We start from the raw sequence: 17,948 nt of genomic DNA, 5'->3' as shown, positions 1-17,948 counted from the left end.
GTAACAGGCAGTGAAGGTTCTCCTGTCTTACAGCCCAAGTAGATGGTGTGCTGTGTGTGGTACGTACTTAAGGGCTCTTTGCCAGTCTTTGGGGAAGCATCATGATGCCTAAGCCTAAACAGGTGTTAATTTTATTCATATCCTCCTGATAAAGGCCAGTGAACTACTGTAAGGGAATGCCATTCATCTGTCAGTATGGAGACACCTCTGTCCGTCCATATTGTTGGTTTTATAAGAACGTTTGTAATAAATCAGCCTGGCATGCAAAGGGTAGGTCATTACCTGATGGTGAGCTGACAAATGACTCCTGATTGCAGTCTTTTTACATAATTCCTGGTCAACTTTGGGCCAGGTGTCTTTCTGTTTGAAGTGATGCTTTCATGCCTTATGTTGGACATTGGTAGGTACAGCCATTGGCTTGTCCGTCAGCCCTTTGCTTTCATGATCTGCTTGGGAGGATTGCCTTCAGGAGGTGGTGGCTCCCCTCCTATAGTAGGGCTGTAAGATTGCCTTCATCTCTGAAGGAAAAGCTTGTACAGTGGCTTGTCTGCAGGTTGATGTGCTGGTGTTAGAGAACAAAGAATGGAAATCCATCGCGGGCTTTAGGGTATTTAAGTGCCTTTACTGAAAATTGAGGTTTTGCAGCTGTTGCACTGTTCTTTGTCAGGAATAACAGCTTGTCTCCTGAGCAGGGCACTTGTTTTCCTTTGATCATCTGCCCTTTCTGGAAGCTGTGTTTCTGTGGGTAGAGGCTTCTCCATACCTTTCTGGAGCCTGTAACGTCCAGTGGCAGGGGCAGGCTGGTTTTGTGCAGATCTTTCACTAGTGTTTGCAGGTGTGATACTGCAGTACCAGCCTCCCTGGGAATGGCTTGTGTCTCCTGAAGGATTGCTTCCATCTGTTCCCTCCCGCAGTAACTATTTGGGCTTGTTTAGCAGCGTGGACTGTGCAGGCAGAAGTAGCCAGGCCATGTGCAAGGGTATCCGTTCATGAGGGCACTCCAAGGCAGTCATAATGAACGTCTTGAAACTGGGAGAGTGTGTTCTACTATTGCGTCCTGCAGACTTCTGGTCTGTCCAACCTGTTTCCATATGTCCTTGCTACATATGCTGTTCCAGACCACTTGAATAGGGGCTTTCCTGGCTATGACTAAAGTCATTTGGTGTTGGAAAAGAAAGTGAAACAGGAGGGCGGGCATGCTGATTGTTCACAATTCCTATCTGGGACACCCTGCAATTGCTTGCACTGCACCCTGTTGCAAAGGGGGTGCTGTCCATAAGGTCTCTTTCAGGTACTGCCCTGCCTCACGAGCTGGGTGTGTTGAGATAATTCAGCTTCACCCTGCCTCCCCCCCCCCCCCCCCCCCCGAAAGTCAGGCGGGATGTGGATGAGCTAATTTAATTATGCCAACATGTTGAAAGCTGTCTGGTTTTCAGAATGTGTTCTCTGTCGGCCCCAGGTAGCTTTAATCGCCCTTAAGTAGATTTGAGGAGATGGCGCCACCAAAAACCTGACTCTGCATCTCCTAACATGGTTGTTGGGAGATTTCTGGAAGAGTTAGCACCTGCCTGCTTTTCCCCCAGTGAGGAGATCCTTATGAATAGCAGAAAATGAGTTTAGTAAATGCAGAAATGTATTTAACCGGACTGTGCTTGTGGTGTGAATTTTCTGGATTTGGGAACAAGGGATTTCTGTTGGTGAGACTGTTTCTGACATCAGTATCGACATGCATGTGTGCTCACCCTCAGAAACATACCTAAATGACACTTTTCATCTGTGCAAGGTGATTTCTCATGGATCCTGATAGATTATCTGCCGTTTGGGGGGATCTTGTCTCTCACTGGGATCTAAGTGTGGTTCCTCCTACATTAATGAGCTGGTCAATCAAACCTTACGTCTTTATGTGTTTCCGCCTCTCTCTGTAAAAGCAGCATTTCTAGTGGCTTTTGCTTTGGGCTAAATGCTGGAGAGGTTTATTTTTTCATAAAAAGTTATTTGGGATGGGATTTTCCTCTCGATACATCCAAAACCTTGTGTCTTAAGGTGCTTTGAGCTCCTGCAGGCTCTGATCATCCTTCTTGGTGTCATCTCCTCTTCCCCAGTTACATGCCTCTGCACAGAGGTGATGCATACTCACGAGCTTCTGCCTGTTCTACATGCCTGCCTCTTTTACTCTGCAGTAGTCAGTCAGATTGTGATCTGTGTTTGGCATGTTACGATATAGGGAAGGTGAAACAAGCCACTGCAACTCAAACACAAATTACAAGGTTGTGAGTCAGATGTGTAGCATACAGACGTGTCCTGAAACTTTAGAGCTGAAACTTGAAGCTCCATTCAGAGAGTTGCTCTGCCACTTAGAGGCTTTCAGCTAGCCCTGCATGGAGATGGGCACTGTCAGACTGCACCTGTGGAGAGCTGTTTGCAGGAGAAAGGAACGGTTATTGATCTATAATGGGAGGTTTTTGAGAAGCTTTCCATATATATTCACTCTTCCTTTCTGCTTCTGAAGAAGTTATTCCTCTAAACCTTGGGATTTCCTCCAAGAATATGGATATATTTCTCCCGCACCAGCTAATGCAGAAGGTGGTATTGTGGTTGCGGCTACTACTAAAGCATCTCTGACTTAAAAAGTTTTTGCCTAACTGCATCCAAAAATGCCCAGTTCCTGATATGTAAACTTCCTTTTCCATTTATTGAATCTATTGAGAAGAGTAGGGTAGCATGTGGAGACCTTATTCTCTTACACAGTGATGAAATCTTGGTTTGACCTTACTGCTGAGTTTGCTGATTAATAAGTTTTGATCATCACAGGATGTACAAATACACTTCAAACCGTTTCAAGACCCGTGCAGAGCAAGAGGTGAAGAAAGCAGAGCACATGGCAAGGATAGGTGAGTCTTCGGGGTATGCATGCATCCTGATTTTGCTGTAGTGAAGAAAGGACTGAAAGAGGCTGCCTTGCTGGATATGACCTGAAATTCCTTGCTTCTGTGATCATTATGGTTGCTCAGGAAATTAGCTATTACAGTGACTACAGATGACCCAGACTTACTTCCATGCAATGGAAGGAACGTACATTGTTCCCTAAGACCACTTCTTCTGGGGAATACATGTACAGAATAACCCTTGGAGTCACAGCTGTCTGCCCTTGCTCCATCTGAAGCCTGGCTAAGCTGCCGCCCTGTTACCCCGCAGTTCTGCTCTCACCTTTTGCATATCATTAGCTTTTGGTTCTGTTCTCCTCCTGCTCCTTCCCTGTTGAGGCATTTGTTAAAAAAATAGATTTTTATTCTGTCACTTTGTCGTGGTTTAGCCCCAGCCGGCAACTAAGCACCACGCGGCCGCTCACCCACTCCCCCTCGGTGGGATGGGGGAGAGAATCAGAAGAGCAGAAGTAAGAAAACTTGAGGGTTGAGATAAAAACAGTTTAATAGGGAAAGCAAAAGCCGCGCACACAAGCAAAGCAAAGCAAGGAATTCATTCACGGGCAGGCAGGTGTTCAGCCATCGCCAGGAAAGCAGGGCTCCAGCACGCGTAACGGTTACTTGGGAAGACAAATGCCATCACTCCGAATGTGCCCCCTTCCTTCTTTTTCCCCAGCTTTATATACTGAGCATGATGTCATGTGGTATGGAATAGCCCGTTGGTCAGTTTGGATCAACTATCCTGGCTGTGTCCCCTCCCAGCTTCTGCACCTGGCAGAGCACAAGAAGCTGAAAAGTCCTTGACTAGTACAGCAACAACTAAAACATCTCTGTATTATCAACACTGTCTTCAGCACAAATCCAAAACATAGCCCCATACGCCACTACGAAGAAAATTAACTCTATCTCAGCTGAAACCGGGACAGTATCCACCCCTTATTCCATACCATTTACGTCATGCTCAGGTCTTACACTATCCAATACATTCTCATTACCCACCATCACCCTTCCCATCCTTTGATATAATAAACACATATCATTCCCTTAGTCTACGGACCACCCCTACAAAATATTTTGTAAAATGTCCATAAATGTCCACAAAATGTCCACTGAGTTCATTTAGTCCATGACTTTGGGCTTCATCTCTTATGGTTGTTACTCAGGACAGGAGAGGTGGTGTGTTGCTTAGGGTTATTGGGCACCAAAGCCAGCTCAGGTCAGGTCACTGCTGCACTTGCACTGCTTCTTGTAAGGCTTCTCCTCCATTTGTTCAGGTGGTTCCGGCTGTAGCAATTCCTATAACATGCAACTCAAATAATGGGTTACAACAATTTAAAGGTATATCTATTACAATGTCCACCCCTGGTCCTTTTGGACCAGGATATAGGATTTAACATTGCAACGAACTCCTCCCCTTGCTCCTAGCCTGGCTAGCAACAAGGGTTTCCTGCTATAGTAATTCCCACAACATGCAACTCAAATCCCGGGATACAACTATTTAAAGGTATTTCCATTACAATCTCCACCCCTGGTCCCTTTGGACCAGACCATCAGGTTTAACATTGCAATGAAGTCCTCCCCTTGCCCCTGCTCCAGCTTGGACTTATCCACAGAATGCAGTACCTTCAGAAGTAAACTTGCTCCAACATGGCCTCATGCACAGCCACTGATGCTTCAAGGTGTACCTGCTGCAGCATAGACTTCATCCACAGCCACAGATGCTTCGAGGTATACCTGCTGCAGCATGGACTTTATCCACAGCCACAGATGCTTCGAGGTGCACCTTATCCAGCGTGGACTTATCCTTGGGCCACAATCCCTTCAGAGGTATACCTGCTGTGGCACAGACATAACCATGGCCACAGACGTTTCAAGATATACCTGCTCTGGCATGGGCTAATCCATGGGCACAGACGCTTTGGGGTGTCCTGCTCCCACGTGGATTCATCCACAGGTCACAGTCCCTTCGACTCGAGTTCACAGCGGAGTTCCAGCCTGTCCAGTACAGCAGCACAGAAACAGCAGCAATGCCTTGGCCATCTGCCAGCCCAGGCGCAAGGCCATTGCTGTTATCAAAATGTTCCCAGGCACAGCAGAGTAAGGTGATCAGCAGTACAGCAGCACGGCAAGCAGTGAAAGCAAAAAGCAGCCACTAACGAGCCCTAGACTCTGACATACAGTAAGGCAAGCAAGCCCATGGCAAGTACAGAAGCCTGCTGATTAATAGCTACACAGCAATAACAGCTATATATTCTATCTGGCACATTCCAATCAAATCTGCCGTTATCTCAAACCCTTCGTGCCCCACGTTGGGCGCCAAAAAGGACTGTCGTGGTTTAGCCCCAGCCGGCAACTAAGCACCACGCAGCCGCTCACTCACTCCCCCTCGGTGGGATGGGGGAGAGAATCGGAAGAGCAGAAGTAAGAAAACTTGAGGGTTGAGATAAAAACAGTTTAATAGGGAAAGCAAAAGCCGCGCACACAAGCAAGCAAAGCAAGGAATTCATTCACTCCTTCCCATAGGCAGGCAGGTGTTCAGCCATCTCCAGGAAAGCAGGGCTCCAGCACGCGTAACGGTTACTTGGGAAGACAAATGCCATCACTCCAAATGTCCCCCCTTCCTTCTTTTTCCCCAGCTTTATATACTGAGCATGATGTCATGTGGTATGGAATAGCCCGTTGGTCAGTTTGGATCAACTATCCTGGCTGTGTCCCCTCCCAGCTTCTGCACCTGGCAGAGCACAAGAAGCTGAAAAGTCCTTGACTAGTACAGCAACAACTAAAACATCTCTGTATTATCAACACTGTCTTCAGCACAAATCCAAAACATAGCCCCATACGCCACTACGAAGAAAATTAACTCTGTCTCAGCTGAAACCAGGACACACTTGATGTAAAGTGATTGATCTGGGTGTACAAGGGAGTCCTGGTTTGTTTCTTGGGGTTTTTTTCCCCTTCAAGACATACCTTTTGTCCACCTAGTCTTCCCTTCCTATTAAGTCCTGTAGTCCTCAGGAGAAACCCAATTTGACATTATTGGATTTCAGCATATAGAAATTGCATAAGCATATAAATATAGCATATAAATTCATTAAATTTGCACAAATTTAACATACAAAGCGGTCTCCCTAACCTCTGATGGTGAAATGCTGTAGTAAAGGAGGAATCTTGGAAGTTGTAAGACATGTTGACCTATGTCTTCTGGTAGGTTTCATAAATCAACTTCATAAATCAGTCAGAGGCATGCGTCCTCTCTCCCTGTGTAAGAGGTGCTCTAGGCATGTGTGCCTGTGTGTGCAGGTCAGATACACAAGTGGCAGTGCCACATTCAGCCTGTGCAGAGTTGTTAAGTGCAGTGTGATTTTTGACCCTGCCCAAAACAAAGCAGCAAAAGGCAATTGTGTAAATTGCTATGTTCCCTGTTCCTCCTTTATGAAGCAAAACCTAACAAGATAGACTTGAAACTATGAAGTTTAAGCAGATTGTATCCTGTGCCTCAGTCCTCAGAGATTAATTTATTTTTTAGATTGAGTCCTATAGCCAAAGCAGGTGTTCAGCACACACTTGCACTGCCTTCAAGAAGGTGCAAATAGCATGATTTAGAAGCTTTTTTCTTGCAGCAGTCCATGAGGCCTTCATGATGTTTAAAAGGTGAGCTTTAGTGTCTTGACACTGAAGAATACTGCCATTTGGTGTCCCAGTGCTAAGAACAGATACCATTGGGATGGAAACATAAACTCATTTTCATCACCAAAGCTAGCCCACTGCCTCTGGTGGTGAAGTAGGTGCTGAGCAAAGGGTGGTGGTGAAGCATGGTGGTGAAAACTCACGGCAGACCTCAGACTCCTTTCTGCAAGATTTGATCACATGAAGCCTCCAGGACTAAAACATTCTTGTAGCGTTAACCTCGGCTTCAGTGGCACAGATCTCATTTCTTTGCTTCTAGGAAAATGAATGTAATCTGTAACAACCAAGTTCTCTTGTTCTGCTGTTGATGGAAAGGATTAATTTCTGGTCATCTTCAGCATACTTTTTCTCTTGAGGATGCACACTGCTCTTAGGGGGGATCTTCACCAGGGAATGATTTGCAGTTTTCTCTTTCAAAACTAGGGGTGCGTTGTGAGAAATGGTGGGTCTCAGCTGAGCTAACTGCAGTTCCAGTATGCCATGGCTGTCTGCCAGGGATGTGTTGGAATCCATCATACTGTAGAACTCTACTGAGGGCTTGATGAGTCTCTGGAAGTAGCTTATGAGTTTGTTGAACCAAAACTTACGATAACTGAAAAATAGCTGTAGGGGGGGGAAGGGAAAAAACCAACCAACCAACCAAAAAAACCACATATGGGCATCTATGACTATTGGTGACATGGCTTTGGCATATCCAAAAAGAGCCATGGCTCAGGAGTGAAGAAGACATACATATATTTAAGATGAGGAGAAGCCACTCTTCATTCCCTGGGAGCTGACTTCCTGCCTCATGTGATAAACTGTAGCATCCAGATCCCTAAGTGAGTGGATGGACCCAAGAAAAAAGTGCCATTCCTGGGCAAGGTAGCTGTGAAAGATCATCAGCTGCTTTCTGTGTATTTCTGAACCAAGACTGAATAGTGCACTGAGGCATCTCAGTATTACCATTGCCTAGTTTCAAGAAGTCCTCTTACAAAGTTTGAAAAGCAAACAAACAGAAAAGGTGAGGAGTTACATGGGTGTCCAATAGTGAAAGTCATTAACAGCTGTGTTCTGCACTGGATATTACTCTGGAGTATTTTAGTGTGTCCAGTGACTTGCTTGGCAGTACCATGGGTATGCCATGCCTGTTGTCCCCTGGGAGGACATGAATGTGGATTCTAGCTGCTGTGTGCTCGTCGTCCCGGTTAGGGCATGCGTTTTTACCCATTAGGGCTTCAACCCTCAGACTTGTAACTGAATCGTTCCCTGTCAGCCATGCGTTCTCAGTTGTCATGGCATTAGTGGAGCAGGTTTGACCTGTGCCCTTATGGGTTACCGCTGTGTTCTTTCCTCTAGACACAGTTACATTTACCCCACCAGCTTTTACCATACAAGCTTTGATTTAAATGGACCAAGCGTTTTAAGCAGTCTCCAAACTCCTGTGTTTTCACATTAAGCCAAACTGTCTCTTGATGATGAAATCAGTTGCACAGTGCAGTTCTTCTGTGACTTGCTTGGTAAGCTGCTGTGAACCTCAGAGCAGCTTACCTTCTGTGGGAATTAGTGGAACAAAACTTAAATGTAACACTGCATAGAAAGGAAAGGTGATTTTTATTGTAATGGTCTAAATAAGTTGACTGTGCCCATTTGCATTCCCATACCTGCACACACCAAAACCATGCATTTACGCAAGTAATGCTGACCATGGCATGGAGGACAGTGGATACTGGTTATCAAACACTGGCTACAGCATCTGCATTCCTTTTGGTTGGCAACTGAGTGCTGCTTTTTGGAGAGGTGCTTGGTAATCTCTAGAAGCCAATTGCTATCCTGTCATCTTCTTGCTTACCTCATCCTCCATAAATCTTGGGCAAGGTCACTCCTCCACTCTTGTGTTTCCTTGTTTTGGGTGTCTCACAGCCGCAGTTTGTCTCTTTGTTGGGAGAGTGGGGAGGGAGATGGCTCGTAGGGTGTGCTGCAACTGTGCTGCTGCCCTCCTGCTATGGGGGTGCAGGCCTGCGGCTTGCCTTGGTATAAGCCACACCATCCCTCAGCACGTACCGGCTGTATTTCCAAATCGTTTCTGTGCCTGTCAGCACATGCCACTCTTAACCCATGCTTTATCATTTCTTCTAGTCATCTTGCACATAAACATTTCCATTCATACTTTATTTATACCAGTCTCTTTCTGTTAGAAATCTCTATAGTTCATGAAGGCTGTGGTGTCACTGCATCCTATTTCAGAAATTTCTGTGCTCGGAAGCAAGCACAGGGAGCATTGCAGCAAGGTCAGTGCTGCATTCACAGCACACATGCCCAAGTCGGACGCTTGCAGGTGGCAGCTGCAGCTCTGACTTTCCCTGCCCAAGCAGGGCATTACTTGCCAGTCCATGTTTACCCCTGTGGACCTCATAGCCTGTGGGATGGAGGAAGATTACTCACTCAACTAGTTCTTGTTACAGCTGTGTGCAGAACAGGCTTCTGACCTGAAAGTGAACATAAGAGGGTTCCCAGTGTGCTTTTGGGTGGAGAGCGTGCAGATGCAAGGTACATGGTGCTAATTTACCAAAGCACCTTGTGTCTCAATTTTAGGAAGGTATCCCCTTGCTGAAAATGAAATTTATTGAATGTATCTTAAGCAATACGAGGGTGATGTGTACCTATTGCCAGGCAGTCTTGTTGGTAGTCTGGGAGAAAAACGAAAAGGGGAGTTTCTTGTAAGTGGTAAACTGTGTGTGTGCAAAGATCAGGCATAGTGGTAGGTTTTCAGAACACTGTGTCCTATTTTGTGTGTAGCACAGATTTGTCTTTTTCCAGACAAAATTTAGCAATTATCAAAGATAAAAGCACTTCTGAGAGTAGTCCTTTCCCTTCATCTCTCCAAGAAAATTACCTCTTTGTAACTCCTTTTCAAGCCTGGACTCAGTCTTTGTTTGTGAGAGCCTTTCTCTGCCTTCATGCTTCTGGACAGAGCAGGCAGGGCCACTTGCATCCTTACTCTTTCCAGTTCCTCCCTAACTTCCTCATGGATCCTTCCTTTAAACATGCTTTTGCAGAATTTAGCCCTGCTATTATGCCAGTGTTGACTGTGACCTCTGAGCATGTTTAAGATGGCATGTCGGTGGTGCCCTCTCATATGTAAGGTTTTATTTTGTACCTTTTTGTGTTACCTTTGTACCCTTGTACATGTCAGTCCAGCAAAGGCTTTCTGGAAATTGGTCTTCTCAGGTGAATGCCTTATGCTACACTGTCTGTACTGAATGGTTGACATCATCCTTTTCCCTGTGTGTTTCAGCGGAGGAGAAGGCTCGTGAGGCGGAGAGTAAAGCCCGTGCCCTTGAGCTGCGCCTAGGAGGGGATCTCACGCGGGAGTCCAGGGTGAGCCTTGTGCTTTGGCAGCATGTCACTTTTTAGGCACTGAAGGATGGTTCAGGGCACTGGCTTTGGAGCAGCACTGTCTGGTCAGTACCTAGTGGTAGCACCTGGTGTGTAGGTTAAGCAGCTGGTGACTTCAGTCGGTGGTGAGTTGCCAGCAGCGTTCAGGCAGCTCTTTGGTCTCATCACCACTGGATGTGCTGCAACATCTGCATGTGGTTTCCAGCCCAAGTGGGAAGCGTGCTAATGTTCCCCTGCCCACAACCTCCAATATATCCTGAGTAGGAAGGTAACCCCCAGTGCCCAGGCGCTTTGTTTGATGTCAGCCTCTGCAGAAGAGGCCAGAGGAATGTGAGGTATTTGAACAGAAGTAAAATTGGGTGCTTTTTGGCTTTTCCCCCTCCCTGCCTGCACAGCTGGCTCTGAAGCATTTGGGCAGGGGCTTTTGGAGAGAGGATGTTTGCTTCCTCCTAGTGGGGCTGTGGCTCTTGATGGGGGCAAAGCTGAGACCCAGCTTGCTGCCGGCTGGAAGGAGGGCTTGCGGGGAGGCCAGGTGGATCAGAAAGTGACACCAGCTTCAAATCACTGTACTTCCTATTGGCATCTAATGGAAAGTATCCAAACACCCTGGCTGTTTCCCTGTGCCTCCATTAGCTTCTGGTTTCAGTTACCTTAGACATTTAGTTACATTTAGACATTTTCTTCCAAGCAGCTGTGTAGCTGCTTAAATAACCGAGCAGCAAGCGCCTCCCTAAATGTACAGGCGTGCTGATTGTCTCCCTCCACCATTTGTGAATTATTTACATTTAAAACATTTCTGAGATCTTCTTGAAGGGGGAAAAAAATCATAGAAGTGAGTTAATTTCATTACTTTCACAGCAGCAGTTTTACTGTGCGATGCCTGTTTGCAGGTGACGCTACGTCAAGTCCAAAACTCTGCAATAACTATGCGCCGGGAGGCTGATGTCAAGAAAAGGATCAAGGATGCAAAGCAGCGGTGAGTGCAAGGTGCTTCAAAGCCCTGATTTTCCCAGACTGTTCACTCCACATGCTCAGATTTCTCTCCTACTTTGCTTGTGTGGTGGAGGGAGCAGTTCAGCTCAAAGGTTAAATATCTGTGGGCATCCCATATGCCCTGGCTGTTAAACCAAAGGGATTGAGTTTGCTATTCTGGTTGCTTCTGCTGTTCCCCTCTTATTTGTTGAAAGACATCATTGGATTTGGCTTGTTTTCTGTAGATGTTTACCTGGTTTTCACATCAGCTTTTTTCACTCTTTTGCTTTTTCATCTGCAGATAAGATTCAGGGAGGCAAACAAATGTTAGCAAGTTACACTGAAATGGCTTTTAGAGTTGTAGAGATGTTTTCTAAAAACTTGCTGAGTTCTGTTATAGTCAGTGCTGTGAAATCTCAAGGCATTGTTCTAACTTAGCTCTGGTTGCAATTAACTTCACTATTGATGTACTCACAGGAATATTTCACTCTTTGTATACATTTTTTTTTTCAAATTTGTCATATGCATTTCACAAATGAAGTCATAACCAGAAACAAATGTTCTTAAAACAAATGCTGAGTCTGAGAAAGTTAGGGATTTGTATATACCAAGTCTCTGTTCCCACCTAGTTGTTTTGCATGCTAGTTTACATGGCTGCTTAGGTCAGAACTATCCCAGACTTATTGCCAGAGATAGATCTAATGCATTTTAAGATGCTAAAAATAAATAAATACAGCTTTAATTTAAAAGTGATATAAGTAATTTAAAAGTGATTTAAAAGTAATAAAAAGCTGTGATCTGAAAAATGCAGAAATTCTTGGGAGAAGCTGTTTTCTTCAGCTTTCTTGTACTTTTCCATGTACAGCTTGTCTTTTTAATTCTTGGTTTTGATGACATTAGTGCACAAACTAAAATTTTGTGATTGGTCTTCTGGCCTTCCTGCCAATGTGCAAAATACTTTTTCCTTTTAAAAAACTGAACAACAAACAAAGAACTTGGACAATACAAGTTTGTTTGAAAATAGCTTCTCTATGCCCTTTATTGACTACTTGGAAATGAGAGATTCCAAGTTTTCTTCAGTTCGTTCTTTTTAAATCTAAGAAGGTTTGTAGGCCACAAAATGTAAACCAACTGGTTTGGAAGAATACCCCAGCTGTAGATATGTTAACAGGTTATCTCTAGTCAGGTTTCAAATATGTGATGATGAGGAAAATAGATGTATGTGACAGCTAACCAACAGCAGAGGAAAAGGCCTTTTGTCCGGATTTCTGTACACTCAGCCATGTGTGCTCCCAGGCGAGAGCTGCCGGGTGCTCAGCCAGCTCTGGGCAGGTATATGACTTTCTCTGTGTCTCTGCATTTGTCACCGGTGATCTGAGACAGTTCAGAGGGTCAGGCTTTTCCATAATCTTGTACTTTATTCAGAAAAGAGAAGAAATTCCTGAAAAATGTGTATAATAGGAAACCTTCTGTACGAAACAATTTCTGTAGCCTCTCAGAAAACTCTTGAGTTTTAGAGAATGTTCTAGGACAGTTTTCTGCTGTTTCTCTGGTGCTGGGTGCATCAATGAAAGAAATGCTTTCTGGTTTCCAAAGCCTGTGTAAGGTCAGGTTATAAATCCAGTGGATAGGACAGATACTAAAGTCCTAGTAATACAATCCTGAGCTTTTGGCCCACTACTTAATTTTCCATGGTTTGGATGATAATTTGACTTCCTGTCCTCTCTGATAAAAATTAGGAGATTCCCTTCCTATTCTGTAGGTTAGTGCACATTGTTACTTGAAATTTAAGGCTTTACATCCTTTTCCAGAAGTTAGAAAAAGAAAATTAATCCCCAAGATGGGTGTTTTGCCACACCTACTCATGCTCTCAAATCACAGTTGTCCACCTGGATGAGCTGAGACGAAAAGGGTAACATTCTAGCCCAGCTTCTATATTGGCAGTGTTCAAAACACCTCTTGGCAAAGGTTTAGGTTTAAAATTACTGAAATTTGCTATTCCAGGTATTTTCCTAGTAACTTGTTTTAGAGTCATCTGTTTTAAAGGAAGGTGTGTTAACATGGTACCTCTACATCTGTGTGGGGAAGAGGATCGCTTTAAACAGAAAATGAACATGAAAAGAATCTATTTCAGGGATTTATTTTGAGATGCTTGAACATTAAGACAGACTTACATCTTACATCTGCAGATTATTATTGTGCAGTGGTCATGCATGCACAGCTCAGGTTCTTTTAATACCTGATATTAGTAGACAGTCAATGGATCATTTTAAAAAATTTCACTATCTTCAACTAATCACGTAAGGAGAAGTCAAATTTCTAATTGGGATAAAGCACATAAGTGCTAAGAATTTGATATAGGGGGAAAAATAAGGGAGGTCAAAAATGAGAGGGGTGTGTAGGACAGTGTTACAGACTATGCCTTGCAGTAGTTAAAAGTTTGGACCTCACATTTGATGATACTTTTAGCCTGAAACTGAGGATTCTCATGAAAAATTCTCAGCATGGATTTCATGGAACCTGTGGAACCTCCTTAATTTAGTCTGTTAAAGAGCAATAGTTCTGTTTGTGAGACACGGGGATTTTGGTTTATAACGCAAGGAGATCTAAATCTCTTGAGGCTTTCTGCATCGCAGGAGATAAAATTCCTGATAATCAAAGATTCAGATTCAGAAATCCGTATGTGCTCACAAATATACTTGAGGCCAACTTTTGTTGAAGTCATCTGCTGCATAGATAAAGTAGAAATCATGCAAATTGCTATCCTGTCATTTCCAGAAAAAAGCTCTGCTTGGGCTGTGTGTTGTTCCAGCTTTCAAACTTAGAGCAATAGCATTATAACACTTGTAACTATGAGAACTTTCCCAGTATCTGAATATCAAGACTGTAGTTTTGTATCAAAATCTTAATTTCCATGCTTTGTCTAGCATAGAGATCTACATCTGGAAAATACAAACCAAAATAACATTGGAGAGGACCAATCTGTACTTAACAGTACTTTCATAAAACTAGTTAACTGTAATTTTTTTGAACAGGCAGATCTGAAATAAAAAACAGAATCCATTCCTGAAGGAGAAAACATATCCAAATGAATAATTAAATTATCTGAATGGATACTGTCCAGCTTAAATTGGTGCCTGTATTGCAAAGTTTTTGTATTTTGTTCATGTTTAGTTGTAATGCACATTCAACAAATGCTTCGCATGTTTTAGAAATAGCAGACTACAGGCCAGGTGTTAGTAAACCCATAATGCTCAAAGGTGCTGGATTTCCATACCCTCTGTGACAGCAAATAATTAGTTTTATTTTCAACATCTCGGAGGCTCTGTTTCATTCTCTTACAGGGCACTGAAGGAACCCAAAGAGCTGAATTTTATTTTTGGTGTGAATATTGAGCAGCGTGAATTGGATGGCATGTTCATTTATAACTGCAGTCGACTTATAAAGATGTATGAGAAGGTGGGCCCACAGCTGGAGGGTGGCATGTGAGTTCCTGGAGATTTTTCAGCAATCTTTTTGCTTAAGCCTGTCATGTTCCTACATATAACTTGGTGCAATAACCTTGTTTTGCATTAATCATTCTTCACGAGCATGAGGCTTACTCATTTTGTCAGCCTTTCGTTTGGATTCTGACAAATAAATTATATTTAATATTGCCCAATATTTCCCTAGTTTCTTGATAGTTCTCTACACAGATTTTGGTCATACCTGCAGCAGTATGAGGCTTTTGTGCTCAGTGCTGGCATTTGGGGCTGATGAGCAAAAAGCAAATACAAATATTTGAGCATACCTTACTTTTGGCATACCTGCTTGAGTCTGATTTAGAAAGCTGATAAATTAAAACCAGTACTGCTTCAGGAATGGGTGGGTGAGTGAGTGTGTATGTAACCTGCTATTTTCAATTGTTTCTCTGAACAACAACCTGGTAGTTTAATGATGTTTGTGGCTGTGTGTCCCTCTTCCAGGGCATGTGGTGGAGTGGTAGGCGTGGTTGATGTGCCCTATTTGGTTCTGGAGCCAACCCATAATAAACAAGACTTCGCTGATGCCAAAGAGTATCGACACTTGCTGAAGGCCATGGGAGAGCATTTAGCTCAGTATTGGAAGGATGTTGCTATAGGTAATGAAGCCTCACAGTTACCAGGGGCTGGAAAGGGAAACTCTGGTGGCGGGAAGGCAGCCAAGAGTGCAGGTGGTGATTTTTGTGGTAATGGCTCTATACTGAGCAGGGGCTTGTTTGTTTTCCAGCCCAGAGAGGTATCATCAAGTTCTGGGATGAATTTGGTTATTTGTCAGCAAACTGGAATCAGCCTCCATCTAGTGAACTGCGCTACAAACGCCGGAGAGCCATGGAGATCCCTACCACGATTCAGTGCGGTGCGTCTGACCAGGCTGCGATTAGGAGGCTGGTCCTTCCTGGGGAAGCGGGGAGGGACTCCTGGCTGCAGTAGGGGAGCAGCTAAATGGGTAGGAGATTTGAGATGAGTTTCGCTATCATTATCCCCTTCTAGGGCTTGTCTCCTTCTGTGAGTTGCCTTTGTCCGCACGTGATGGTACACTTAGACATCTTGGTCTAAGGTTCCTTTCCTGCACAGTTTACTCACCATGATGTTCTTCAGTTGCCTTTACAGAACGGGGCAGGTGTGGCCAGTAGCAGTGTTGAGGATGGGCTTAGAAATGTCATATGAAGTGGCCAAAGCCACCCATCCCAACACTAGAATAAGATCTGAAACTTTCCTGTAGGCAATGGAAAGTGGACAAGTAGTTTGTATTCTGATGCACTGGCCTGCTAATCGGTACTAGGTGTGAGCACAGAAGGGAACCATTTACAGTTGACTTTCAAATTTAATGCAAGTTCTCTTCTGTGTACCTCTAAACAGCTCTGGCTAAGCCCTTACTGGGGTAAGGGAGATCTCAACACAATCACTTTGTCTCTTAGTAGAGGGACACCAAACTCCCTCAACCTCATTTTCCCCACAGGACTTGGGGATGAGGATGTAGCAAGGAATGTGAGGCCAGTCTTGTGGAATTATTTTGTTAGGCTTTCCTGCCTTGATGGTTTTCTCAGTCCTTTCCAAGTTCCTCCCAAAGAGGAGGGGCTTTCCTGTCATTCTTGTCCTCTGCTGTTGACATCCAGAGCCTGATTTAAGAACGTTTGCATTTTCTTGGCAAAACTTGTTTTTTTTAAGCTGTTGATTTCCTGGTAGGCCAGCAATGCTCTGGAAGCCAAATCTGTCTTCCTGGTTCATCTAAAATTTATTAGATTATTATAATTTGGTTTTTTTGTGGATAAATCTCTGACTTGTTTTGTGTTGATATCAGTAAGAGAGAGCCTGACTTCCGAGATGAGCAGTGATTTCAGGACCGGCTGTTCAGTTTGGTTTGTACATGCTGTCATTGCAGCAGTGCATGTGAGGTCCTCTAGTATCAGTTGATGCCAGGCTTCATCAGATTCTTGTTATGGATGTCTTGTACAAGATTTGAGGTCTTCCTCCAAGCATTTTGTGATCATGAAGCAAGAATTGACTCAGTATATCCTGTGGCTGTCTCACTTTTTTTTTTTTTTTTTCTTTTTGGCCACTAGTCTTATTGTCGTTGGATATACTTTGGAAATTGGTGTGGTCCCTGGGCATTAAATGGGCTTGAGAAGTGCTATGGAAAAAATTTTGTGGCTCAGGCTGTATATTTCTGACTTGCGAAGTGTTTGTCTAACAGATGTATGTCTGAAATGGCGGACTCTCCCATTCCAGCTGAGTTCAGTGGAGAAGAATTACCCTGATAGCTGGGTATGCTCTATGAACCCTGATTCTGAACAAGACAGGTAAGAATAACTTCATATAAAGACTTTTCTGCAGTGTGCCTTATCTGCACCTGTTTTTTTGGGTTTTTTTTTCTGGTCATCTGTTCTTTGAGAACAGTTGGAGGGATAGGCAGTAATTCTATACCTTTAAGCTGTGCTCACAGTCTGTGAAAAAGTAGTGATGATGTATGTGCTTGGAGCTGACATGTTGGTGGGCATTTGTGCAGTATACAAACTGGAGAGTGCCCCCTCAGCAAGTTTGTAGATGATACCAAACTGGGAGGAGTGACTGATATGCCAGAGGGTCGTGCAGCCATCCAGAGAGACCTCGAGAGGTGGAGAAGTGGGCCAACAGCAACCTCATGATATTCAACCAGAAGTGTGAAGTCCTGCCCCTGGGGAGGAACAACCCTGGGCACTGGTATATACTGTTCAGCCTGGAGCAAAGGCGGCTCAAGGGGATCTCCTCAATGTATCAAGGCGGCTCAAGGGGGCAAAGGCGGCTCAAGGGGATCTCCTCCAACCTGAAGGCAGGCTGCAGAGAGGACAGAGCCTGGTTCTTCTCAGTGGTGCCCAGTGGCAGGACCAGAGGCAATGGGCATAAACAGGAGGTTCCCTATGAACATCAGGGAAACACTTTTTCCCTGTGAGGGTGTCTGAGCACTGGTGCAGGTTGCCCAGGGAGGTTGTGCAGTCTCCATCCTTGCAGATATTCCAGGACATGGTCCTGGACAACCAGTTCTGAGTGGCCCTGCCTGAGCAGTGGATTGGACCAGATGACCTCCAGAGGCCCTTCCAGCCTCAACCAGTGATTTGGTGAAATTAAGTTCCTTTATGTTTTTTTCTGCACTGCCACTGGAAATATGTAGCCTTAGTTTATGCATGTTAATTTTAATGTAGGTAGTATAGACAGCAATAGTCATAAGCGCAGGCTGGGAGCGATATGTGTTCAGCGGGGTCTTTGCAATTGTCTTTATTGCTACTATAGCTCCAACCCATTGGACACGCAAACTGCAGCAACACCTCTGAGTTGCAGTGAGCCCAAGAATGACATTTTGCACACTTGAGGGAGCAATACATTGACTCATTTACCAGTGGTGTGTTTCACAGTTATAAAATTTAGGTAGAATCTAGTCATTTATTTGAATGAGGAAAATAATTGCTCTAGGCTGCTTCTCTGTGGAGAG

At 44.3% G+C, this 17,948-nt stretch overlaps 1 protein-coding gene across 2 annotated transcripts in view; it reads left to right on the top strand.

Moving 5' to 3' along the window:
- The window catches only part of MORC2 (MORC family CW-type zinc finger 2), a 58,183-nt gene that overhangs the window by 25,077 nt on the left and 15,158 nt on the right, over positions 1-17,948 (top strand). For both annotated transcript variants that reach the window (XM_075516610.1, XM_075516611.1), the window contains 7 exons: positions 2,812-2,891; positions 9,889-9,971; positions 10,880-10,965; positions 14,306-14,446; positions 14,927-15,081; positions 15,210-15,338; positions 16,677-16,782. In XM_075516610.1, coding sequence (XP_075372725.1) covers positions 2,812-2,891; positions 9,889-9,971; positions 10,880-10,965; positions 14,306-14,446; positions 14,927-15,081; positions 15,210-15,338; positions 16,677-16,782 — 780 coding nt within the window. The remainder of the gene's footprint in view (positions 1-2,811; positions 2,892-9,888; positions 9,972-10,879; positions 10,966-14,305; positions 14,447-14,926; positions 15,082-15,209; positions 15,339-16,676; positions 16,783-17,948) is intronic.

This window comes from Mycteria americana, chromosome 13, assembly GCF_035582795.1.
Source record: "Mycteria americana isolate JAX WOST 10 ecotype Jacksonville Zoo and Gardens chromosome 13, USCA_MyAme_1.0, whole genome shotgun sequence".
In the NCBI taxonomy this organism is placed as follows: Eukaryota; Metazoa; Chordata; class Aves; order Ciconiiformes; family Ciconiidae; genus Mycteria; species Mycteria americana.
This window is presented reverse-complemented; position numbering and strand designations above follow the sequence as displayed.